The following is a 26,653-nucleotide window of genomic DNA, read 5'->3' on the forward strand; positions in this document are numbered from 1 at the left end:
GGACTCCCAGACAATTGGAAAGAAAATGACAACAGCCTCTTGTACCAATTTGCTGACTCTTCCTACATACCAGCTCAGAGGAATGGAGGTCCTGCTCTCCTGACAGTTGCTTGTGGTTAAAGGAGTGCCCAGCCTAATCCCCCAAAGAGGAAAGCAAGCGCATGACAGTCAGCTGGTGAACGAGCCAGTGGTCCTACAGGGTCCTGATGGTGGACTCTGCTGTTCTGTGCTCAGGTTTTCATGATGGGGAGGAGAAATGGAACTTCCATCCCTTCCCAGGAAGGAGCAGGACTGGAATGATGTTGCCTCTCTCTGCCCTCTCGTCTGCATTCACCACCTCCCTCAACCCTGGTGGGAAAGGAAAAGCTCCTGATCCAGGAGCTTCTGACCATAGTTCCTCTCTGGGTGAGAGAAACATGGTAAAGAACTTCCAAGTAGCATCTGTCCTACCCTGTGCTCTGAGACTGGTCTCCCAGCAAATAGCTGACGTGGGGGCAAATGATGTGGGGCCCCTTGGGACAGTCGCATCACCCCAGTTGCTAGGAGTGACACCAGCCCTGCCTTTCACAGAACCCTGCCTATGACCACTCCTGCGCACACTCCTCTCCCATCCATCCTGTGTCCAGGAAGACCATGACGGGGGCAGTGCAAGGACCACAGTGTGCAGGCCTCTAGTCCCCATGCTGGGGTGGGGGGTGGGGAGAGGGGAACAGGCAGGAAAACTGTCCAGGGAAGCAGAAGGAACCCCTCAGTGCCAAGCCACCTATCTCAGTCCAGCTGTATTGGAGCTAAAGTGGGTTTTTATGTCTGTCTGATGGTTCAGGTCTCACAGTGGAGGGAGGTGTGATGCGTGCTCAGAAGCTAAATTGTCAGCTGACCTACTGACTGCTTTGTCATTGCCTTGGGACCCTAGCACCCAATGGGCAGAGCCCATGAGAGTTTCCGGGGAGGCAGTGGCCCAGATGACAGAGCTACGGGCCACTCGAGGGCCTCCCCAGGAGCGCAGAATAGGATGAAATCTAATAAGGGACAAGCTGTGAAATCCATCGTGTCACTGCCCCTCTGTTGAAGATAGTGGCCACAGGATCAAACAGTCTGGAAGAACGTAGCCCAGAGGTACTGAGACAAACCAATTCTATCAGTCACATGTCTAGAGGAAGCAGACTGGAAAGAAAGAGCCTCAGTCAAGTCCCCTTTGATGGGACCTGGGGGGAAACCATCACTCAGAGAGGTGTGAAAACTGAGAGCCCTAATTCCTGGCTTGGAAAGAACGCCCTGCCAACTTCCCTGGGGAGGGCATGTTTCACAGGTGAGTTCACACCAAGACCGTGTGACAATGCCCTCTGGGTGCCAAGGGGCCTCTGGTTCTTTTGGGGTCCCCCATTCACTGAGGATGCTGATATGCTTTGTCTAGACTGACCTCACTCACCCACGAAAGCGATGGCCAAAAATTCCAAGAGGTCCTGGGAAGGCTCCATGTCTCCTGAAATTCTCTCCCACTGGTGCCTCTAATTCCTTTAACAAAGAATCTTACAATTAACAAAGCTTAAATTGCAACTCTAGGCTATATCCAAAGCCAGGTGCACATTTCTGAGACGGAAAGCCTTCCAGAATGCAGGATTCGATTGAGAGGAAAGTGGTGGGGCCCTGGCGGGCCAAGGGGAAGAAGGAGGCAGCAGGGAGCAGGAGCCAGGGTACAGGGAAGGCGGGCAGCTGGGCTCAGGAGACGTGCCTTCCCTTTCCGTGCCCACACTGGCCAGGCCAGCTGAAGCCTTCTCCCTGACTCTACAGATCTTGATCTTAGCAGGTGCTGCCTTCATTAGTGCCCTAAAGCCATAGTTTTAAACTTTACTGAGCAGAAGAATCAACTGGGCTCTTGTTAAAATGAAGACTCCCAGGCATTGCCCCTGAGTTTCTGGGAGGGTTTGGGACTCTGCCTGATGAGAAAGTTCACCTCTCAGGAAATTCTGAGGCTCCAGGCCAGAGGACCCTACTTGGAGAGTCTCTGTCATGTGCACTCCGAGAAGAAAGATGGGAAGTGAGTACAAGGAGATGTGGGAGAGGAAATTCCTGCTGTGAGAAACCAGGCCCTGGGCCTCAGTGTCCCGTCCAATCCAGGAGAGGGTCTAGAACTCTAAACTAAACCAATGCCTCTTCTATTTAATCCAGGGAAAACAAGAGCAATAAGGATAAGGAGTGACCCTGCCACAGAAGTGTTATCTACTAAGTGATACCGGAGTGCTGGGAAGGGAAGAGTGTGGTCCCTTTGAATAACATGGAAAGGGGGAAGGAGCATGCTGGGTAGAGGAGGGCGTGATCCCTGGCTAGGGCTGCACCCCTATGGACCTAGGTGTGGACAGGCATTTCCTGCCCAAATGTTACATTTCCCACGACCACTGTGGTCTGCCACGCCCCAATCCTGGGCCTATAAAACCTGAGACCCTAGCAAGGCAGAGACAGATGCGGCCAGACATCGAGAGGAGCACATCACCGGAAGAAGACACAAGCAGCTTGCTTGTCCAGAGAACATGAAGCAGAGCATACCGGCAGAAGAGCACACAGACAGGCATCGCATGCAGGCAGGTCATCAACCAGTGGGACGAGGCACCAGGCAGAGTTTGGCCGAGGCAGTCAGAAGAGAGCTGGGGTCACAGAGCAGCCCAACTCCAGGGGAAAACCGTCTCCCTTCTACCTCCCCAATCAGCTGGGAGCTACTTGCACTCAATAAAACTGCACTTATTCTCCAAGCTCACATGTGATCTGATTCTTCCAGTACACCAAGGCAAGAACCTGGGATACAGAAAGCCCTCTGTCCTTGACACAAAGTGGAGGGTCTAATTGAGCTACAAGCCACCTATAGTCAGCAAAGTAAGAGAGCGCACCATAACACATGCCTACTGGGGCTTCAGGAGCTATAAACATTCACCCCCGGACACTGCTAGTGGGGTCGGAGCCCCACAGCTCCTGCCCATCTGTATGCGCCCCTAAGAGTTTGAGCAGCGGGGCACCCAAGAAGCCAGCCACACCCCTATCACATGCACTGCTAGGGGATAAGGGAACTATTCCCATTTCAAAAGGACCCTGAAAGAGCACCTTTAAATAGCATGTCTCAATGTGGAAAATGATGTGCACAACAGAGCTTTCAAGAAACAATGATTTTGAAAAGAACAGAACATGTGTAAGGATGGATGTGTCTTCCCAAGGGGTCACCTGCCTGTCTTGGAAACTGGAGACAATTTGAATTGAAGCTTTCCTCCAGTGGTGATCTGTTTCACACCCTTCCTCTATGGAATGTGTGGCTTTAAAATCCATCACTGTGCACCACAGCATGACTTATTCTACCTTGTTCATTATCTGTGTCTGTTTTCTTCACTTTCTAGAATCCTCCTTGGCCCATAGTTCAAGTCATAGTTACTCTTAATGAATGAATGAAAAGAATGTTATGTAGTGGGGTAAGGCCACCTTACCAGGACTATGACATCGTTACTTTCCGGAAGGCTAGCAGAGGAGCCAGGGTCAGGGGGTCCTACGCTGTCCAGCAACAGTCCTTCCCCTGGAGCCTCAGAAGCAGTGGGGATGCACCAGCACACCTGGCTGCAGAGGCTAACTTCTCCATAAAGTTCTGGCCTTGGAGCTGCAGGCTTTGTGTCTGTCATGATTTATTTTATGGGCTCTGGGAGTTTAGTTTCCTACAGGATGAAAGCAGAAAGTCTGAAGATGATTCCTAACCAGAAGGTGATTCTTCTTAAACAGAAGATGATTATTAAGTTCCCTCAAGTTGAAAGGAAGTGGCAGAAGTTTAGGAGCCTGATCCCTGGCAAGTAGGCCTTGCTAATTTGCACCAGGAGAGAGCAAGCACCACCCCACCCCAGTTCCCTCAGGCAGCATTTTATACAGGTTGATAGGACAGGAAAATGTAAAGGGGCTGGAAGAGGATGGTGATGTGAAGTATGCAGAAGAAAAGATTCTTAAGTAAAACAAAGATGAGCCAACACTTTTGTCCCAAATTCAAATGCAGTGTATTCAGTTCATACTCCCTTCTTATTCAACGATGGATGGGATGGTTCCCAAGGAAACAGCTCTTAGAATATAGCTGTGTCCTTACTGTTTATAACTGGAGCAACATTCTCGGTGTTGGGGGGGCAGGGGGCGTGCAACTGCAGCCCCAGAGAGACACAGAGACCTTCTCTGTTCCTGCTCTCAGGCACTGGCCTATTGCTTCCTTTCTCCCTTACCTCTCCAAGATTTAGGTCAAAGGCAGTCTCCCCTGGGGCTCCAATAAAGCCATATATGTCAGTAGGACCTCTGAGTGACCTACAGGCAGCAGCTGATGAGAAACAATGAAGTTCCAGCATTGTCTAGTGGATGCCGCCCTTTCCTAACGCATTCAGTCCAAGACAAATTCCAGCAAACCAAGCAACAGGGCAAACAAAAAAAATGAAATAGACTTCCCATGGGAAGGCGGTTGGAAAAGAAGTCCACATCCTGAAAGTGAAGGAGCTACAGAGCACAAAGGCCATCTTTATGTCCCCAGTGAGAAGCTAGGAAATATTGAAACCTAGGGCTTGGTCACTGGTCCTCTACACACACAAGTCCAGGATAGGGCTATATATACACTTGCTACTACTTCCCATTCCTAGTTGCCATTTTCATTGGTACCAGAGTTTGGATCACTCATTCACTCCTCCATCTAAAAAGCCATCATTGGGCCCCTTCTGTGTACATGCACCACGTAACATGTGAGGGTGCACTTCAGAAGACTCTGGCAGGGTCCCTGGTACCAAGTTCCCTGTCCGGGTCCATCCTTCCAACCATTCCTCTTGTTGCTGCCAACCCCTGACCCCCACCAACTGCAAACATATATCTAAGTTCATTGAGTTACTTTTGCATGCCTCTCTGGCCTCTTGCAACACTTTTGAGCAGGCTGTCCTCTCTACTGAAACAGCACAGCCATGGCTGTCTGCTGAAGCTCTCCTGTGCCCCAAGCGAAGTCCCACATCCTCTATGTGACCTTCTCCTATGGCCCAACAATGTGTCCTCATCTCCCTTACTCCTATGTCAGCTTCACCCCCTCATCTGGCCCTTTCACACTTTTCCTGCTTGCTACCTCCATAATGTTTATTAAATCTATAACCATATCTATACCATGGCTTCTCCCCTACATTTTGAGTCTGGGGCCCCAGGAGGGCAGGAATCAAACATCTCCATCTGTACCTCTCTTTGGGCAAGGCACAGTGATGACAGGCTCATAAACTGGGGCTTCCTGAATGTTTGTGAGATTAAATGTTTAATCTAGACTCTTCCAAGACCATGGCAGTTGGAATGAGGGTAGGTATGATGAAGAATTGTTTAAAGTGGTGTTTAAATTACACTCTAGTTGTCAATTTGATCCCTTTGAGTGTCTGGACCTGTTGACACTTTAAACACCATGATGTGTGCTTGCTTAATTAAGCAGAAGCCCTAAATGTTTAGTAAATCTCATTCCTAATTATCTGTTCCGTATCTCCAGAGAAAAAGGAATTATTTCGTTAATTTCTTCCACTAAAACTTGAAGCATCAGTTCCCTGTGGTAGTAACTTCAGATCTAATCACTAAATTTCCTCTCACATTTTGGGGTTAAACAGTCAGATGAGAAATCACATTATAATTTCATCTTTGCCCCCAGATACTTTTAGGGTGACAGAGTTTTTTCCATTTGCTTTGTCCACTCTCCATATTTAAACCTTACTTACATAATCTTAAGTGAAATAACAATTTGGCTTGTTAAAATACACTATTTGGGTTTAGAGTGAATTACAATTAAACTTCAGGAGATATCCCTTGCAAACTGCTTCTATTATTAGCATTTCCACTGCTGATAAAGACCACTCGATCTAAAAGCAGGAAGATTTATTTTGGCTCAGAATGTTAGGCTGCTTCTGAATCTTTGGGTTGTAGGATTGGGTTGAAAAGCCATTGAAGACCGTGTGTGTGTGTGTGTGTGTGTGTGTGTGTTGAGACGGAGTTTTGCTCTTGTTGCCCAGGCTGGAATGCAATGGACAATCTCGGCTCACTGCAACCTCCGCCTCCCAGGTCCAAGTGATTCTCCTGCCTCAGCCTCCTGAGTAGCTGGGATTACAGGCACCTGCCACCATGCCCGGCTAATATTTATATTTTTAGTAGAGACAGGGTTTCACCGTGTTAGCCAGGCTGGTCTTGAACTCCTGACCTCATGATCCACCTGCCTTAGCCTCCCAAAGTGCTGGGATTACAGGCATGAGCCACAGTGCCCGGCTAAAGATCATGTTTTTTGAGGACTTAGGGATCAAAGCTGTGGCCTCTCTAAGAGCAGGAACCTCAAACGAATGACTACATCACTCCTGTGAACAACAGCAGCACACACTCCCTGGGGTGAAGGCCCATGAAGTGTACTCAGGCTATGGCCCTGCAAACCTGTCTCAACGCTTTCCACAGGAACCTTAGGACACATGGCACTCGGGGCTACAGCTGCGGCCCATCTTTCACCAGGAGCCCCTTGGACACTTATGGTTCATCTTGGAATCTCTCCAGGCAGCACCTGAAGAAGGAAGCAAGCTTAAGGGTTCGCCCTGCCCCAGGCCCACCGGGGGCCTCCTCCTGCTAAGCAAGTCTACAGAATCTGTGCTTCCAGAGGGACCAAGCCAGATCTGTCCCCAACGGAGAAACATCTAGAGGTGATGGGATGTCAAGCACAATGGAGGAGACACAAAGGTCGAGAGACTCCCAAAGCTTGGGGAGTAAAGGAAGGTTGAAAAAAAAAAAAGGACAGAAAACAAACTGCAACGTCTTAGACTTGGGGGCAAAGGGTCAAGGGTGAGTAGAGGGGCAATCAGGCCCTAGACCTGCCAGAAACAGGAAGACAGCAGCTGAAGTTATCAAGGGCAGGCCTGAGACTCAGCACATGGCCCGGTAGCACTGAGCATGCAGGGCGGACATGGGCGGACACAGCCTGTGCAACACAGGGCAAAGCAAAGTGCTTTTCTTCAGGAAGTATCATTATTTGAAAAGATATTTACCATAACCAGCTATATATTATTTTTCACTTATATGAGACATTTTGGCCCCCTAAAATATGAAATCATCACCTCATTTCAAAAGTGTCCTTGGAGTTTACCCTAAAGAGGACAAGAACAAGCTGTCTGCATCTCAATACTTACCTAAAATTGTGACTCAACTACTTCAGCAAAACTGTTAACTGGTCTTTGTTTGTTTGCGTGGGTTCTTGTTTTTGTTTTGTTCTCTGGCCTAAGGGCATAGAGAAACAAGAGCATTTGGGAATCCCAACACTAGGCTATGATGCCTGCCAGGTATGAAACAAGTTCCAATTCAGTATGCCCTGGACACTCTCAATGTAAATAAGCCACACCTTGGAGAGAGGGAGACATGGCTGAGCAGTGCACCTTCCTGTTGAAATCACCCCAACCCCCTGCTCATGCTCCCTCAATTCTCATCCCATTTTCCTTGTGCCACCTCCTTCAGCCTTACATGCCCCCACAGTGCTGGGCACACAGCCCTCAGGCCTTGTTCTTCCTCACCAGCCTTGGGGCTGGGCAGGGCATTATTATGCACTCCACTTCATCACATCTCACCTGCAGTGAAGCTACACCTGCATCTGGCCTGCTCGTGATGAATGAGTGAAAGCTGCTACACATATTTACTGAGTTAGACCCCTCGGTGTCATCCCAAAGCTCGCTCCATCATTCACATCCAGTTAGTCAGTAAAGACTTCACATCTGACCTCTCAATGTCTCCCCATTCCTACTGCCAGAGTTAGTCCTCCATCATTTCAAGCTCATGCAACCACAAAAGACCCCACTTCCTCCTTCTCCTCTAATCTGATTCCCCCTAGATTCATGCCCCAGGGAGCCAACATTCAAGAGGCTTGGAATGCTTTGTAAGCTTCCAGGCCTAATGCAGAGTCCCCAAAGCCCTGGCATGAGCTGCAGTGCCTGTCCCCCTGGATGTCCTTGCCGCCGCCACATAAACCACCAAGGTCATCTCCAACATTGCCCTCTCCCTCAGCTCTTCAGGGACCCTCCAGTGTGTTCCCACAGTGCCCTGTCCCCTGCACTCACACTGCAAAACCCCATGTGTTTGTGTGTCTGCCACCCCTATAGATGGATCCACCCATGTGTTTCTGGATCTCCATTATTCCAACAGCCTGGCACACAGTAGGTGTTTGATAACACGCACACTGAGTGAAGGGATAAATGAATCCACCTAGCGCTGCTGGACATCATCAATACTATTTTCTGATGGTATTTCTTCACTAAGCCGAGCAAAGCTTCCTCGATAAGAATGGATCCTGTCTCTGAAGGGGGTTGCTCACTTCCTCATCACATTTGCTTATCTTCTCTAGCTTAAATCTGTCTGTCTGGAAATGAGCTTCCCAAAGCTGACTGTGTAGGGTCTCACGAGTGTAGTACCTACGACACAATTGCCTCCTTCTCAGGGGCTCCAGGTCGATTTGTACGTGGATGGAAACAACACCAGCTGTTGAGATGCAGTCTCATGTTGCAAATGCACGGCTGATTTGCTGCTGTTACCACTCCGAATCCTTTCACAGAGAGAGCCTCCCTGCAGCCCCACCCCCACCCTGCCCCCCAGCCTGTGCCTATCCAGCAATGCTTGAGATTTGTTTTCCCCACATGTATTGCTGTGCCATTTTTCAAATTGAATTTCATTTTGTTATTTCCTGCCTATATTTCTTACCGCTCTGGAATCATTTTTATTATGTGTTATTTCTCGCTGACGTTAAGAACATTTCCCAATTTTGCATTTTCTATAAAGTTCATTAGGGTGATGTGGGCTTCTTTTTCAATGTCATTGATAAAACAATCAAAGGAAATCAAACCTAACATTGACCCTCATGATTTCCACTAGAAACCTTTTCAGGGGTTTCCGATGCCATGTGTCACTTAGGACTTTCGAATCCATTTTCTCTCTAAGCTGGATTTCTCACCCAGTGAAATCATCACATGGCACAGGCAACTGAAGAAACTGCATCTTTTTCTTTGCCTTTCCTTTTACCATTGGGTAATAAAAACGACATCAACAAGTTCATCTGGCATGAGATTCTGTGAAAAAGCCAGGCATGGCTCCGCTGTTCTCCAGAGATTCTGTCCCTTTCATTCTTCATTTCTGTTGTATGATTTTGTGCCCCATGACGACACCAACAACCCTTGGTGCACCCAGGAGCACCACCCTCAGATCGTCCACATACCTGGTTTGCAGATAAACCCCAATTTAATACTTCCCGGCGCTTTAAAATCCCCAATTCTCTACCATATTTTAACAATTTGCACAACAAAACATAAAAGCTGCTTATGCCCTGCTCAAAATTAATACAGTATGTACGTCTCAGCCAAACACTTTCAGAAGTTCCTCCAGGAGTTCATTTATTCGTGTACATTTTTTCAAACAATTTGTACCTATTTTTTTTTATCACCATACATGAATACTCGAGGACATACCCAGATTTTGGGTAAAATGAAACATACAGCAAAGTAAAGCAGAGACCACTGCAGATATTAGGGTCGGCTGCTTATTTGGATTGATCTTGGTTTTTTTCCTTCTGATTTTTATTTTGCATGATATTCATAAAGCATTTTGCAAGCACGCGACTCACAGGCTGACTTCATAAGGGGCAACCATTTTAGGGGTGCAGCATGAATGTCACAGGCTCCAGGTTGTAGGCAATCCCCCAGCACTTCTGTGCCTACACCCCTTTCTTTCCCACTCAAAGAAGTAACTCACAGTCCAAGTGATATGGACTGGTGTTGTGATCACAGACTTGACTCCACTGTAATATGGATAAACAATTCCAACCCCCAAACTGAGAGATTTTAATCAGTGTTCATGACAGTATGGCTGTAGCACCCCAGTAATATCCACAGGTTTACTCTATTCAACATCCCCACAGGTGAGTGTTCCCAGTAATGACCTTCTGCAGCCAGTGGGCTCCCTCACCACATTCCCATCCCTTCCCTCCTCAGAGAAGAACCCCCTCACCTTTCTTAAGTGATGACCATTCACAGGTTAGAAAAAAAACTCCAGTTAAGGAAAAGCAAGAAACCTGGAAAATAGAAAAGGAGTCACATGGCTAGAGGCATGCAAGTGTTTTGCTAAAAAAAAAAAAAAAAGAGAGAGAGAGAGAGACAAATAAGTTCTAAAAGCTATAGGTTAGTGGACTTTTCATCTGTCTCTGACAGGTTTCTGGGATGGATTTTTAAATGAGGGTTTTAAGAAATTAAAAAAGAAGGCCAGGCGTGGTGGCTCATGCCTGTAATCCCAACACTTTGGGAGGCCAAGGCAGGCGGATGATCTGGGGTCAGGAGTTCGAGACCAGCCTGGCCAACATGGCGAAACCCCGTCTCTACTAAAAATACAAAAATTAGCTGGGTGTGATGGCTGGTGCCTGTAATCACAGCTACTCAGGAGGCTGAGACAGGAGAATCGCTTGAACCCAGGAGGAGGAGGTTGCAGTGAGCCAAGATCGTGCCACTGCACTCCAGTCTGGGAGACAGAGCCAGACTCCATCAAAAAGAAAAAGAAAAAGGAAGGAAGGAAAAGGAAAAGGAAAAGAAGGGAAAGGGAAAGGAGCCTAAGAGATATTATTAGGGCAATCCCAATTGTTTTTGTGATAGGTTAACCAGTAAGGATCATGAAAAAGCCATGGTTGCCTCAAAGCTGGCTTTTAATAAGGCAACTGACAGTCTCTGAGAGTAGCTATATGGGCTAGATGGAAAGATGTGGTCAAGATAAAAACCCAAATGGTAGGTTAAAACTCACAGTAGTGTCATACAAAAAGGGTACAGGTAGTACTGGCCAATGCAATATGGTTAGAAAAATAATGAGATACTAATTCACAGATACCATTGAAATGCAACTGAGAAACACCACATCTGAAATAGTAAGTTAACTCATTATGTTGCCAAATATAACTCAACAAAAGTCAAACTTTCTATATACCAGCAATACCAATTTAAAAGCTTCACATATATGTGTCCGCATAGCAGGAGATGGTATATCCTAATTACAATTATAAAATACCTAGAAGTAAACATAATAAAAATGTTCAAGAGTCATGTGAAAAAAAATTGTATTGAAAGACTTAAAAAAAAAAAAACACAAAAAAAACCTGACTACAGGAAGGAATACAACAAGTTCCTGGATAGGAACATTTAAAATCATAAAGATGTCTAAGATGAATATGCCCATAACAAAGTAACTTCAGAAGCCAATGAAATCCCAATCAAACCCCAACATAATTTTTACAAAACTGGGTAAGTTGATCTTCCAGATCATCTTAAAGAAAAACGAAATATATAAGAATAGCTAAGACAATTTAAAAAATAACGAGGATATTTGCCCTATTCTATAATAATTAGAATAGTGCTATATTGGTGAAGTGTACAAAGTTTTCATTTAAATATAGGATTTAGCTTATGAAAAATGTGACATTTCAACCTAGAAAAATACTTCTTCAACAGACAGTGTAGGGATAACATTTTAGCCTTTTGTAAAGAAAAAATAAATTAGCTACTATATATCTTATATAAAAAAACAGATTCCAAAGAGATAAAGGAGTAAACCTTTCTTTTAATCATCTAAAAATATTAAAGAAAAATATAGAAAACACTTTTATAAGCTTGGGGCAGGGAATCCTTTCCAAGATTCGATACAGAACCAAAGTACCATGTATAATGTATTGAAATGTAGATTACACTTCAATAAAAAATTCCACTAGAAAACAATGCCACAAAGGAAAAAGTATCAAATTTGACTACATAAATACCCAGAAATGTGAAATATCTATATGGTAAAAGAAAACGTAAACAAAGTGGAAAGAAAAGTAACAAACAGGAAGAAAATTTTGCACCATATGTTACAGCAGAAAAATTAATGATCAGATCTACACACACACACATACACATATATAAAAAAGACAGCAACCCAATTATTAAGGTTATGGCCAGGCAATTCACAGAATAAATAAATGAACTATGAATAACCATGTGAAGAGATGCTCAGCCTCACTAATAATTGGATACAAAAACAGAAATTAAATTGCACTGTATTGTATTGAATATAATAATCTAAATTAAAACAATGAAATGTTTTTCCCATTATTGTGATAAATAATGGAAAAGATTAATAATATTGATTGTTAAAGAGGCTTCAGGGAAATAGACATTATCATGCAGTGATGGTCAGAGTATAAATTTGTAAAGTCTTTTCAGCAATAGCATTTTGGCATCGTCTACAAAAATGTTAAATATGCTTAGCCTTAGGCCCAGCAATTCCCTTTCCAGGAATCTAACTAACAGATATACTTGGAAAGATGTACAAGGATTTCACTGAAGCACTGTTTATGTTGGTGAAACACTGGAAGATTCCTAAGTGTCCATCACTGTGGGAATGATTGGGTGCAGTTTGGTATTGTCTCACTATACAATACCAGTTACAAAAGAATACATGTAATATCATAACAACTTAAAAAGCAATACATGCACTATTGTTAAAATACATGTGTGTTTGCATGTGTGTGTGTTTGTGTGTGTGTGTATGATTGTCAATAGGAGAGAGATTTGAAAGATTTAAACCAAATTATTGACAATGATTATCTCTGGGGATGGGAGTGGAACTGGGGATATTAGGTTGTGGGTGGGAGAAAGATATTTGCACATTTTAGTTTTTGTGTTGTTTGACTTTTGTGTGTGTGTGTGTGTGAGATGGAATCTCGCTCTGTCACCCAGGCTGGAGTGCAATGGCACGATCTCAGCTCACTGCAACCTCCGCCTCCTGGGTTTAAGCGATTCTTTCTTCTCAGCCTCCCCAGTAGCTGGGATTAGAGGCACATTCCACTGCACCTGGCTAATTTTTATATTTTTGTAGAGATGGGGTTTCACTATGTTGGCCAGGCTGGTCTTGAACTCTTGACTTAGTGATCCACCCACCTCAGCCTCCCAAAGTGCTGGGATTACAGGCATGAGCCACCGTGCCTGGCTAACTCTTTTATGTATAATATTTTTGACATCATCCTTGTGCCGCAGCAGCCTGAAAAACAGTGGCATGACCACATAATGTTGTGTCTACAGTGCTAAAAACAGAAGCTACAAGATGCTGCCAGTCGGAGAGCACTCCATGGGCTGGCATGCCCAAAGAAGGCATTGACGGAAGAGGAAAGATGGATGTGGGACCCCAAAAAATATGTATGATTGGAATAGGTCAAGGGAAAGAGAAGTGAGGCATCCCAGAGAGGGTGACTACATCCACCAAGTCATGCCTACTTCAAAGTCATCCACAGCAACACGTGCTAATGACACTTGACAAAGAACATTTTATGCATTCATCAAGTATTATTGAGGAGCAATTGTGTGCCAGGCACTGTTGCAGGCATTCATTGTTATCATCATCATCCTCAAAAAGTATATATGATTGTATTAGTCTGGGATCCCAGAGAAATAGAACCAACACACCCAGAAATAATGTTTTATCTGCTATCTGGGCATCGTTCAGCCTAGTCAAGTCAACACATAAAATTAACCAACACTCTTATGTAGACCAATCCATGGGGAAAAGGCATTTTCAATGCTGGTGGGAATATAAATTTATAAACTATCTTAGAGGTCAATTCACTTCTTGAAATTGTGTCCATCTTTAAATTGGGTAGATCTTTGGACCCAGCAATCTTATTTCCAGGACTTTATGCTAAGGTCAGGGATATTCATGGAGATTTATTGACAAAGATGTACAGCAGTTTTAAATGTCCAGTAACAATAAGTAGAAAGCTAAATTGCGGTCCATCTGCATGATGGAACATTATTCCATCATTAACATTATGTTTTGGAAGCATATTTAACAAGGGAAAATGTGCACACTATTTAGTAATATCAGAAAAGCCAGTCACAGAACACTCTTTACAGTAAGACTGAAATTAGGTTTTAAATTTTTGTTTGCATAAAATGACAGGAAAGATTTGCACTGAAATGTTAAGTTGAGTAGAGATATGGTAAGGCATTTTTATTTTCTTGTTTAAACCCTTTCAGTATTTTTCCATGTTTTCTATAATTGAACTATATTACACTATATTACTTTTGCAATAGAAAACAACCAACATATGGAAATCAGGACAGATAATAAGAGCCAACATTCCTATGGCTCTTCTCTGCACTGGGAGTCATACTTTAAATATTTCATCATGAATCACCCTCCATGTGCTGGGTGAGGTGTTCACGACAGAAATGAGGAGAGACCGGGCACCAGCCTTTCTTTCTGGGAGTTTCCAGTGAAAGACAAGCAATTTTATCTCACATCAAGAACTCTGCAGGAAGGAGATCACGATGAAGTCTGTGGTGAAGGGCAAAGAGTGGGGTAGTGTTAGAAAGGAAATCCCAAGAAAAAGCTCCCCTCTCCACTGGATGGCTGGAGACTCCTGTTGAAAGGGGGGAGGTGACATGAGCAGATTAGACAAGAGAGACCCCGGGCCTGGGGTCAGGGGCACTCAAACCCCCCGAGAGTTCCTGTTTGATATTCTAACCCACAGAACCTCTCATCCTTGTTGTTCTGTATTTTTGTTTCCCATTTAAGGTGGCTCACACCTGTAATCTCAGCACTTTGGGAGGCCAAGGTGGGCGGATCACCTGAGGTCACAAGTTCAAGACCAGCCTGGCCAACATGGAGAAACCCCACCTCTACTAAAAATACAAAAATGAGCTGGGTGTGGTGGCGCATGCCTATAATCCCAGCTACTTGGGAGGCTGAGACAGGAGAATTGCTTGAATCCAGGAGGCAAAGGTTGCAGTGAACCAAGATCACACCACTGCACTCCAGCCTGGGCGACAGAGCAAGGAGACTCTGTCTCAAAAACAACAACAACAACAACAACGACGACGACGACGACGAACATGAGGTGGAGATTTAGGAAAATAAGGCCCTTGCAGAGGAGCAAGGTCCAGGGCCCCGGGAAAAGTGCTCTGGGAGGCTAGAGCCGTGGGCCTCTCCTGGCCCTGCCCAGGAAGAACAGGCAGCCAAGGCTCTGAACAGCCCCGGCCTGGGGCGGACACGCTCCAAACCAAACAGCCTGCCTGGTTTCAGGCCATTGCTTGGGGTTGCCTTTCCTTAACTGCCTTGGAACAGTCCCCTGGAAGCCTAAATAGAATGTTCTAGAAGATATGGTCATTGCTTCCTAAGGTTTTGAATCTTTCCATCAGCAAATCATGGCCCTGCCCAGGGGTTGAGACAGAGCAGACATGGCAAGGGAGGCTGAGCTCTGTTGAGAGGGTAGAACCACTTCTGGGTGACAGGTCAGAGGGGAGCGGGCGAGAGAAGTGGAGAGACACAGAGAGCTAGAGAGATACAGTGAGAGAGACACACACAGAGAGAGAGAGAGGGACAGAGACACACACAGAGAGAGAAAGAGACAGAGAGACAGAGATACAAAGACAGAGAGAGACACAGAGAGGAGAAGGAAAGACAGAGAAACAGTGACAGAGAGACACAGAGGGAGAGAGGCAGAGAGACACAGAGGGAGACAGAGACACAGAGAGACAGAGAGAGACAGAGAGATACAGAGGGAGAGAGACAGACACAGAGAGACAGAGGGAGAGAGAGAGAGAGGGAGAGACCGAGACACAGAGGGAGAGAGAGACAGAGAGAGATGGAAAGACAGAGAGAGACTGAAAGACAAAGAGAGAGACAGAAGGAGAAAGAGAGAGACAGAGACAGAGAGGGAGAGACAGACAGAGAGGGAGAGACAGACAGAGAGAGACACAGAGAGGGAGAGAGATAGAAAGACAGGCAGAAACAAGAGACAGAGAAAGACAAAGAGACACAGAGGGAGAGGGAGACAAAGAGAGAGAGAGACAGAGAGGGAGAGACAGAGAGAGAAAGAGTGACAGACAGAGAGAGAGGAAAGAGGAAGAAGAAAAGAGGTGGGAAGTGAAGGGAAGGGGAGCTGAGGAGGGGAAAAAAGAGAAACCGGAGGACCAGGGCAGGAAAGTGGGGAGCAAGAGAAGAAGGGGGAAAAGAGATTCTTATTTCCAGTGAAGTCTTAAAAACTACCTCATGCTTTTGGAACAAACAAATGTTCTAGACTGAACCCAGCTTCACTCACTGAAATGAGATTCACATTAACCAACTAGCTAGATAACTCTGCTTACTTGAAGGTAGCAAACTTTTTATATGTTTTATGTGGCAGAATGTCATCACTGCCAAGAGATTTCATCTATGACTCCAGAATACACTGTGACACAAAGACCAAAAACAACACAATTCACACACACACACCATATATATATCATATGTGTGTATATATATCATATCATATATATCGTATATATCATATATATATATCATATATATATATAAGATCTTGTGTTTCAGAGCCAAGTGGTATTTGTAGTGGGTTCTTGGCCCAGCCCTTGATGATCTGATGTCTTGTTTTCTATGTGAAAATAATAAGCCAATAGTCACTGGTTTTCTTGAATTAATTTGCTCAAGAAAAAAAATTGCACATTCTATTTAATACATCATTCTGTACCTATAAACATTACAACAGGCAAACTCCAAAGACAAGTAAAATAGAACTACTGTAAAGACTCTGTATATAAATTATTTTACTCTATGTCCCTTATTCATATAGGACATTAAAAATACTTTTCACAACTAAGTTTTGTCCTTTAAAAAGGCTTATCAAAACAACATCACTTAAGACCTTGAATATTTTGTTATATGTGTACAATGAAATTAGATGCTTTTTCGTATTTGAGACGATCAGCTGTACTTTGTGATCCTCTTGATCTTGTGCCAAACTAAATTCAATTTCAAATCAATCAAAGGCATAATTTAGTGCACAATAGAAAATCTTACTAAAACTGTGAGAGGTGTCTTCCTGAATAGAAACACTGGTGATAAAAAAATGACAACCCTAAAATATGGCACTTGGTAGCTGAGACACTGCAGAAATGCTGCCCATCCCTCCTATCTGCCTTCAGGAAGGGAGGGCTACCCCTGGTCCCCTGCCCACTTCCTCATGAATTTCTTGGCTAGCTGTTGCCTAAGCTTGGATCAGTTCCACTGGGCAACCAGCCTGCCCTGCTCCCAGGCCTGACGACTCACAGCAAGACCTCCCAACGCGTGCCTCCTCCATGGGTGCCTGGCACCCCTCAGCCAAAGCCATCAAGCCTGCACAGACCTGGGTGGGAGGCTGAGCACTGGCAAAGATGCCCTCCTTAGCCAAATTCCAGCCAGGCTCCTCGGTGCCCCTTCTCGACTAAGTCTCAATCTTGGCCTAAAGACTCCAATAAACACTAACATAGTTTCTAATGGCTCAAGGCCACATGCCTTTGCCTACAATGACCTCCTGAAAGTGCCTGCCTGAGAAAACTCAAGGCTGCCCAAAGCATTTACTGCTTGTTCCAGCCAATACCTGAAAACAAAACCCCCATCTCCCCATCTCTGTGAGAAGGTAGAAGCCAAACTTCCATAAGCACATTAGCAAACCCAGATGGCTCCATATGAGCCAAAACCCTCCCTACTGCTTTTCGCAATTTTCACACCTCGTTGACTCTACTGAGTCCCCACTTACCCCCCACTCACTCATTCTCCTTTTAAAACAAGTAGTCACGTCTGCACAAATCAGAGTTGAGTCCAGTTCAGGCCAGGCTCTCTTCTCTACTGCAGTAGCTACTGCTGAATAAAATCTGTCCTGACCCCTTTAACCCAGGTCCAGCTTTGTTTACCTTTGACAGCACACAGCAGTCCAACTTCAGATACACAAGAGGCTTTGCCCAGAGTGGGGGCTGGGCCATGTTGGGGCAGGCACTTGGTCCTTTCTGTTCTCACTTCTGTGTCTACACAGCGCATTAGCCAGTGTCCAGGTAAAGATCTACCCTCATCCCACGGCATGATTCATGTCTGTGACCAACAAAGGCCCACAAGATATGTTCTAGTGCAACAGAGCCAACCCGGGAGCCCCTGGGTGGTGGCTGCAAAGGGGGGCTCACTGGCCTGTCCTGCCATCGTCTCTACCCAGGGAGACCAAGACCCTCACCTCTCATTTCTGTGGCTGAGGAGCCGTTGGACCAGGCCGTCCACTTGTTCCTGTGCCTGCTGATTTCCTGGACTTTGCAGACGTAATGCCCTTGATCAGAGGGCTGCAGTGTCAAGACAGAGAGCCTGTAAAGTGTCCCCCGCTGCTCCTCCAGCAGGCGCAGCCTCTGCCGTTTGGCACTGCGGCTGAAATTCCCATAGTACTGCACCATCCGGAGCTTGGTCATCTTCACCATCAAGGCCTCCTGGGAGTTGGAGGAGTGTGCAAAGAACCAGCGCACGGCCAGCAAGCTGTCCTTCCGCCTCTTCTGGGAGACGTGGCAGAGGAGAGTGGCATTCTGTCCCTCCAGGTAGTCAACCACGGGCCCCGGAGACACAGTGACATTGAGGGCCGCACAGACCTCTGCAGAGAAAAAGGGGAAAAGAGAGGATGAGGAGGGCCCCAAGTCCCTCTGTGGGCAGTCCACAGTCGAGGAGCCGGGAAATGCCTCCACACACTGGACATCCTGGTGCTCTGCCTAGCCAGAGAAGCAGGCGACCCCTCACCTCTCTAGCGGAGCGGCTGTTCTGGGGGTGAGCCTTTGTGGGCCCCCACTGTCTCATCTATGGGACCACTCTGTCCATGGGGGATGCTAAACAATGACTTCCTGACCCAGAAGTATTTTTCAAAATTTTGTAATTAGTTGCTGACATTTAAAATTCAAATTTCACATAAAAGATTTAGATTTTTGGAATTTCTTAAAAATGTCTAGCCCACATCTGACCCCCCACCACTTCCCACACCTCACCACCTGACCCCTGCTCCTCCCCAAGGCCTGCTTTTATCAGTTTTGTCCCTGGCCTGATGTCAGCCATGCTGTGGGTGGGGAGCCGCCCTGGAGCAGGGCAGGGTAGGGCTTCCTCTCTGGTGGCCTGTCCACCAGGAAGCTGGGCTCTTTTCCCCGCCTCCGCTATTTCAGCTGTACCCAGGGCAGATGAGTAGTAAGGTCCGGTATGAGCTGGGACAACAGGGGTTGCTTGATTTCCGATTTGAAGGATCCATCTTCTCAGAGTTGAAGAGCAAGAATAAAGAACGATTGAACCCCAGGAAGAGGAGGGATGAGAGATTCTCCCAACACTCCAAAAGACACTTTGGAATTCCAGGCCCCATCCACAACCTCCTGTCCTTTGGTTCCTCAGTTAAAACCAGTCTGAGGGCTGCCCACTCCCAGCCGCTGTTCTGCCCCTGAGCTGACCTGTGATGAAGCCACCCCAGCGCCCACTCCACCACCCAGACCAGCAGACCTCAGAGAGGCTGAGTGCTGAAATCTTCTCCCAGGAGCCATGATTCATGGTGCACCCTGGACTACCCAGTGTGACCAGGCTGCCCGGTGCTCATGGCACAACACTCTGGCAGGCAGGGCCCAAGAACAGACGCTTTGCACAGGATGCCTGGAACCTCTTTCTGCCCAGTCAGGGCTGTCTTCTCACCGAGCTCCATGTCCCCACCCCTGTACTGCCTGCCCCATGTATCACTCCAGGAAGCCATTCGCCTCTACCCTTCTACACAAGCAGGTGATCCCACCGTCATCCCAAAGCACAGCTTTCAGTTCCCAAATGCCACCATCTGGTAACAGAAGAGGGCTTGGGCCCCAGATGTCACAGTCACCAAAAGCTTTGACCCCTGGGCAGTGCTGCAGGGAAGCAAGAAGGAAAGAGGAGAAACAAATCAAGCAAGATCTGAACATTTGACAAGGAGGCTGTGGGACAGCAAGCAGGTGGCCCTGCGGTGGGCTGGGGGAGTGATGGTAGATACAAACTATTCTTCATCGTAAAAATCCAGGCAACAGGTCGTCCTCCTACATAGTTTCAACTATTGATTTAATAACTGAACACCTCAAGACAGATGATTTGAGGATCGTTTTTCCTTAATTTTCTTTCTCATCTCTCAGAAGACAAGCACTAGCCCACAGTATATTCAAGGGTAATTCCTTGAGCCTTGACTTCATCACACCCATAAAGTCCCTTTTGTCATGCAAGGTTCCATTCACAGGTCCCCAGGGATTAAAACGCCAAAGTCTTTGATATATATGGAAGTGAGCTTAGAAAAAAAAGAGTTAAGGCTCAGTTGGACTCTCCTCTGGATGGGTATGAGGTCTTCTATGTCTACAGGGATGCAGGACAAAGCCAGCCTGGGAGATACTTAGGGCTGCAGATTAATGTGTAGCCAAAGGAGGGACCCACTCTGGTAGCAATCCCGCTGTCATCAGAAGCCCCTCCTGCAAGGCAAATGAAGAGGAATTGGCCCAACCAGTCCCCCTGCATCTCGCCCACCTGGCAGGCAGCTGGCCCATGGGCCATGTTAAATTAGTCAGAAGACATTTCTTCCTCACTGCTGAAACCCTGTGTGAAGTCCACACAGCTTCCACGGCAGGAGCTCCCTGGTGAGGAATGCAGCAGCTGGGGGACACTGGCTGACCCAGCTACAACAGCTGCCAGGGGTTGGGCAGGCAAAGAGACCAGCAATGATGCAGCAGCTGGCTTCCAGAACTGAAGTCCAGCCCCACCCCGCCCTCAAGAGCTTCCCAGTAGAGGCCAGGAGAGCTGAGGAAGGCAGGAAATTGAAACAAGATGGGAGGGATGAGAGTGCAGCCGGGACTCCACGCCCCAGGATCCTCCTATTAACGCTACATGGAAGAGGGATTATTTATAGTGACTGAAACCAGAAGGATGTGCCAAGTGCTCCAGTCCCCATGGGAGACCAGATTCCATCCTGGAGGCAAGCTAGTAAACCTTCCACTTCTGTGGCTCAGGACAGGGTCAGGGGCTCCCAGGAAAGGGAAAGGACTATGCTCTAGCCTCCCAGGATGAACCCTCTTTTTCTATTGGTGCACCTCCCTGCCTTCATTTTGCCCCATATTCTCTTACAAATGGCACAAGCATCTGTTTCTTCTACCAAAGTGCAAAGACCTTTGTTATGGGTGAATTGTGTCCTCCCAAAATTCATATGTTGAAGCCTTAGCCCCAGGACCTAAGAATGGCACTGTATTTGCAGATAGGGTCTTTAAAGGAGTAATGAAATTTAAATAAACTCATTAAGCTGGGCCCTAATCTAGTATCAATGGTCTTTATAAGAAGAGGAGATGAGAACACAGACACACAGAGGGAAGACCATGTGAAGACACAGGGAGAAGGTGGCATCCGCAAGCCAAGGAGAGAGGCCTCAGGAGAAACCAACCCTGCCAGCACCTTGATCAGATTTCCAGACTCCAAAATGTGACATTTCTGTTGTGTAAGTACCCCAGCCTATGGTACTTTGTTATGACAGTCTAAGCACACTAATCCAGCCCTGTTCACAGCAAGCTTCATTCCAGCACTCTACCTGCCACCTTCAGCGCCAGGAGGTGGGTGGTGTGGTTAGAACTCTGATGGCCACAGGCCCCCGCCAAGTCTGAAAGCTTTTCTGGAGGACACAAGCTATTCAGGTTGTGGGGTCCCTGTGCCTGTGATAAGCCTTCTCAGCAAAGCTGGGTGCCTTAAGTAACATTCTTCTCCTCCCCAGCCCTGGACGTGGCTGCCTTAAACCCAGCAAAGGTGGCACATGTATCCAGGCAACTGTGAGATGGGGCAAGGCAGGAGGGAGGAGAGTGAATGCAGTTAGGGCACCCAGGGGCTGGCAAATGTGAGCCAGTTGGGTGTTCATTTCAATACTAAGAGAGAGGTAGTCCGTTATCTCCCCCTACAGTCATCAGGACCATAGGGCTCAGCAGAGGGAACACCAATGGCAATCAGAGGACAGGACGAGGGGAAGTAGGTGCACCAGTGTCCAGAGGCAGGAGAAAGGGTGCAGGGCCCCCAGGAGCCCAGGCTCTTCCCTCTGGATCTCAGTCTCAATGACAGTCCCTGCATGCCTGGCATGTCAGAGGGGCAGGATCCGATGGTGTCACTCGCCCCCTTCTCCACCAGGTAGATGAAGGAGCAGCCAGGCAGGGCAGATCCTCCCTCTCCTGGCCTAGGAAAGATTGCCAAAGTCACTCTGGCCCAAAGAAGAAATTAACTTCTTGTTTTGTGACCCTGTGTTGTGGAGAATTGAGGTGGGAGGTAGACCCATCGTCCCCCTCCCCATTGTACCTCTCTACTTACAGTTCCTGCTTCCTCCAGCTTAAGCCTCATGCAGCAGGCATGTTGTAAAGAAGAAGACAACATTCCTGACCTTGTGCAGTGGAGAGTCCAGTGGGTAAGGCAGTCAATCATTGGGGAAAAGACATGGGAGAATATAACTACAGTGTCACGTGCCACAGAGAAAAGTGCAGGGTTTAAGAAAATCATGGCAAAATCCTGATCTAGACTTCGGAGTCAGGGGAAGGGACTCTGGGGATGTGAGCTTGAGCTGAAGACTCAGTAGAAACTAATAAAATAAAGTTCAAGGCAGCAACAAGGAGCGATCTTCCAAGGAGGGAGCCCCACCTCTGCAAAGGTCGTGAGGCAGGAGGGACCCCGTACAGGCTAGAAATGGAAAGGTCAGTTCATCCTGGTGAACTGTACCCGACTGTGGCCTGACAGACACCCTTGCCAACACATGGTCCTCAGAAGGTATTCCCTACCCCAATCAGGTTCCCCAAGGCCACTTTTTAAAGGAGGAATATAACAAAACTGATAGGGAAGAGACTGTTACAAACAGAGGGACAGGATTCCTGCTGCAGCGAATCCCATGTCTCCAATAAGCACATGCTCTGGGACTTGGTAGTCCTGGGCACCACATGCGCTGAGCACTGGGATGTTCATGGTCCCAGGCCTTCTCAGGTAGCTGAAACGATGAGACACAGAAGCAGCAGCTTGGTGGGGCTCGGTAGAGAGCCAAGGGCTGGGTAGAGAGCCAGAGGCTGGCATCTGACAGAGCCAGGCTGGAAACCTGATTCTGTTAGGTGTGAGCCTCCTGGAGTTTCAGTTTCCTCGTCTGAAAAATGGGAAAATAATGCCTTTCACAGTAAGCATAGGTGCCAATGCAAAAGCACCTTTAAAATACAGATAGAGTTTGCATGCCTTGAGACTGGAGAGGGGGTAGCAATAGAAAGTGGCATGCACACTGTCCTGCGAGTACAGTGGGCTTCGTGGGCCCATGACCTGCAGGCACACAGTACCCCATGCTTGGAAGGCCTCACTCCCCCAGCATGGTTTAATCTCTGCTGTTACTATCTTGAAATTTTAATACATTTTAACAAGGAGCCTCACATTTTCATTTGACACTGGATCCCACAAGCGATGTAGCTGGTTATGTTTGTAGATGAATCTCAAATTCCTGTGGATAAAAGTTAAGGTGTCTAACTCCCTTGTTTATATTTGAATAATGTCATGAAAAGGACTAACACAACTCTGAAAACAGCCTAGGACACCCTTGTAGCTGAATAGGACAACCTGCTCATTGTGAAGTGGGAGATGGCCACTTCCAGGTACAGGGGAGCAAGGACAGCTAACACAACAAGGCACCAGCCTCATCTGGGATGCAGAGGTGGGCACAGTCCCTTGGTTCTGAGCAGGTGAGGGATGTGTTGGTGGCTCTGTGCCTCCCACTTCCTCTCTGCCTGAAGAAACTGCCCCCACTCACTTCAGGGAGACCAGAGCCTCTAAGTTTATAAGGAATGCAAACTGTCAGTACTGATCAGGAACAGTGAGCTTTCTTATTAAAAGGATAGTCTGAATTCATACAGCTAAATCTCTGAAAGAAATACAATTGTATTACTTAACAGTCTTTGGCACCAGGAGCCAGTATTTACTGAGCACTAAGCAGAGGTGATACCAGACCTAGCCCATGAAGACTTATTCACTCACATTAGCCTATCACCTGAAAATAGGTCCATCCAGGATAAAAGTATCACCTTGCTCAATGATAGAGGCTAATACCTGCTGGGTACAAACTCGATGCGCTTTATATGTATTTTCTCAATTTATCCTGATACTCTGTTTATTCCCATTTTATAGACAAGAGGACTGACATACAGAGAGGCTAAGCCCTTGTTCAAGCTCACATGGTAAGTGGCAGAGCTGGAATTCGAACCTAGGCCATCTTGCTTCAAAGACAGCTCAGCCAGCACTCAAGCCTACAGATTTGCTATAGTAAATGTATTGTCTGTCAGTTTACTTTCCTGTAAAATGAGACATGGGACCAGGTGACCACTAGGGTCCTGCTCAGTCCCAAAATAGAGAGTTAGAAAAGTGCAGCAGTTAAGAAGCTGTACTTATGCATAAAATGGGTCTGCCAGCCCCTCCCAGCAGGATCGTGGTGAGGAGTCATGAATGAAGCACTTAGAAGAGTGGGTGGCACACAGTGAGTGTCCCACAAGCAGGAGCTCTTTTCATTCCTCAGGGCTGACCCTGGGCACAGCCAGGGCAGACTCTAAAGGATCCTGAATTCCAGCTCTCAAGGCTCCCAAGGGCCCCTGGAAACATGAGAATGCCCTTGATCCCCAGCAGAAGCCAAGCTCTGGGACATCCACTCTGACAGCTCCTGCAATTAGGAAGGTGGTCATGGAGCCTGGGAAGGGAAGGACCACTGGCTGCTGGCTACCCCACAGAGACCACGAGAACTGGCCCTGCCCACGATCCAAGGCAAACTTCTCATTTTTCCAGCCAAGACAGTGACAACCGGGAAAAAGTACATTTCCCGCAGCAAGGATTTCAGGTTTACTGGGAGCCTGGCTGCACTTTATAGCTGGGGGACAGTGGATGGATTTCTTCCCACTGTTATCCAAGTGCCTCCTCCTCAGACTGGGATCTATGGATTAATGCTGGCTCAAATGCCAGCTCTACCACTTGGTACCCAGATCACTCTTGGAAACTTACTTCTGAGAATCAGTTTCCTAATTTTCAAAACAATGGCAACACAGTTTAGTGGTTATCAACAGAGCCCAGAGCCAGGCTTCCTGGGTTCAAATCCCAGCTCCACCACTTATAAGCCTAGTGACTTAAGGCAAGTCCGTTCATGGGCCTGAGCCTCAGTTTCCTCATCTATAAAATGGGGATAATAATAGCATCTTTTTCAGAGGTTACTGGTGAGATTAATCAAGTTCATGGTTTTGTTTTTGTTTTTGTTTTAATACTTGGATATATAAACGTGTTGTAGTCATGATTACTTGGAAGTGCTGTTGTGATTAAATGAGATAGGCCCAGATAGGCACCCAGGAAAAGTGACCATCGATACCTGTATTATTACTATTATTCCAGCCAGTACGGCCCGTACTGTCCTGAGGCAGCCGGACAGGGCTCTGGGGAAAAAAGAGGGAAAATTCTTAAGCCACTTACAAGTGGCAGCAGTAAAACCCGAAAGAAAGCCACTAGTGTGGACCAAGAAGTTGTCCTCAAAGAAAGGTGCTGGTGGGAGAGGCGTCGCTGCATCCAGCCGTGGATGCCCCTCTCATCAGGCCTGGTCACTTCAAAAGGCCCATGAGCAAGTCCCCGTTCCCCACCTCCTGGCCAAGGCAGATCCAGCCGCTCCTGACTTGTCTTCGGAGTAACTCTCCAAAGAGAGTGAAAGGGAAGTTGCTGCTCCGAGGAACCTGCCAAGAGTTATGTGTCCTGACTGCTGTGGAAAAAAGGAAAGCGAACGACCAACTTCGGCTGCGCTCCTGCTGCATCTCCCCTCGGGGCCTGCCGCTGGGAAGATCGCGGCTGCTGCGAGAGTGCCCAGCCCCAGGCGAGGTCGGGACGGGGACCGCGCTCCCGGGAGGCGTCCTCTGAACCTTGGGGAGGCGCCGCCGCGCCCGCCAGACCGCGGCGAGCCCACCGGAGCGCGCCGGCTACAGTGACAGCGCAGCCCCCCGCCCACGCCCGGAGGGGCCTCCCCACCAGGCCTGGAGCCCCGGCCTCCCCGGCGCGGCCACCCGGCCCCCACCCTCCCCGCGCCCGCCTGGCCCCGCTGCGCTTACCCGGGGCCGGAGCCCGCGCCAGCAGCGCGGCCGCCGCCAGTGCCAGCAGCCGCATCTCCCCGCCGCCGCCCGGCGCTGTGACGCGAGAGAGCGCCGCCGCCTGGCCCGGCCGCCGCCAGCCCGCCCGGCGCCCGCGCCCGTGCCCGCCCCCGGCCCGCCCCTTGGGCCGCCTGCCACGCAGGGCCGGGGCTGCTGGGTCCCGAGGCCCGCACCGGGCGCGGGAGCAGCCGCGCGATCGGTTAGCTCCAGTATCTGTGGCGTCTCCTTTCACCAGCCCCATTTCCCAGATGAGAACACTGAGGTTCTGCAAGGTGATCGCTGGTGACTCGGAGAACACACTGCTGCAAGGCAACCGGCGGTCCCCTGCCCACAGATGCAGTTATTCCTAAGGGAAGGCGGGATCTGGGAGCCAGGGGGTGGGGGCGCGTCTAGGGAACCTCTGGCCTGAGACTCACCCGCTGGCCCTGGGCCTCCAGCGCTCACTCCACAGGACCCTTCGGAGCCAAGGAGACGCTGAGTGGGGAGAAGCCCCTTCTGCTGCCCTGAAATGGAGGGCGGGGTCCCAGGTGTTGACCCTTGGAAAACTGAGAGGGTCCACACAGACCATCCCATAATATGTGGAAACTGTTAACAGAAGTGCCTATTTACGGTGCCCTCAGCCAGACCTGGGCTAAAGTGAT

General features: G+C 47.7%; 1 protein-coding gene across 8 annotated transcripts in view; it reads right to left on the reverse strand.

The window, feature by feature from the left end:
• The window catches only part of LOC105486649 (V-set and transmembrane domain containing 4), a 147,501-nt gene extending 121,436 nt beyond the window's left edge, over window positions 1-26,065 (reverse strand). For all 8 annotated transcript variants that reach the window (XR_011607913.1, XR_011607914.1, XR_011607915.1 and 5 more), the window contains exons 1-2: window positions 25,974-26,065; window positions 18,074-18,475 (exon numbers count right to left, since the gene is read on the reverse strand). Coding sequence is in view for 5 of the 8 variants with exons in the window: in XM_071069971.1 (XP_070926072.1) it covers window positions 18,074-18,475; window positions 25,974-26,028 (457 nt within the window). In the remaining 3 variants the exon portion in view is untranslated. The remainder of the gene's footprint in view (window positions 1-18,073; window positions 18,476-25,973) is intronic.
• Window positions 26,066-26,653: the final 588 nt, after the last annotated feature.

This window comes from Macaca nemestrina, chromosome 9 (genome assembly GCF_043159975.1).
Source record: "Macaca nemestrina isolate mMacNem1 chromosome 9, mMacNem.hap1, whole genome shotgun sequence".
NCBI lineage: Eukaryota > Metazoa > Chordata > Mammalia > Primates > Cercopithecidae > Macaca > Macaca nemestrina.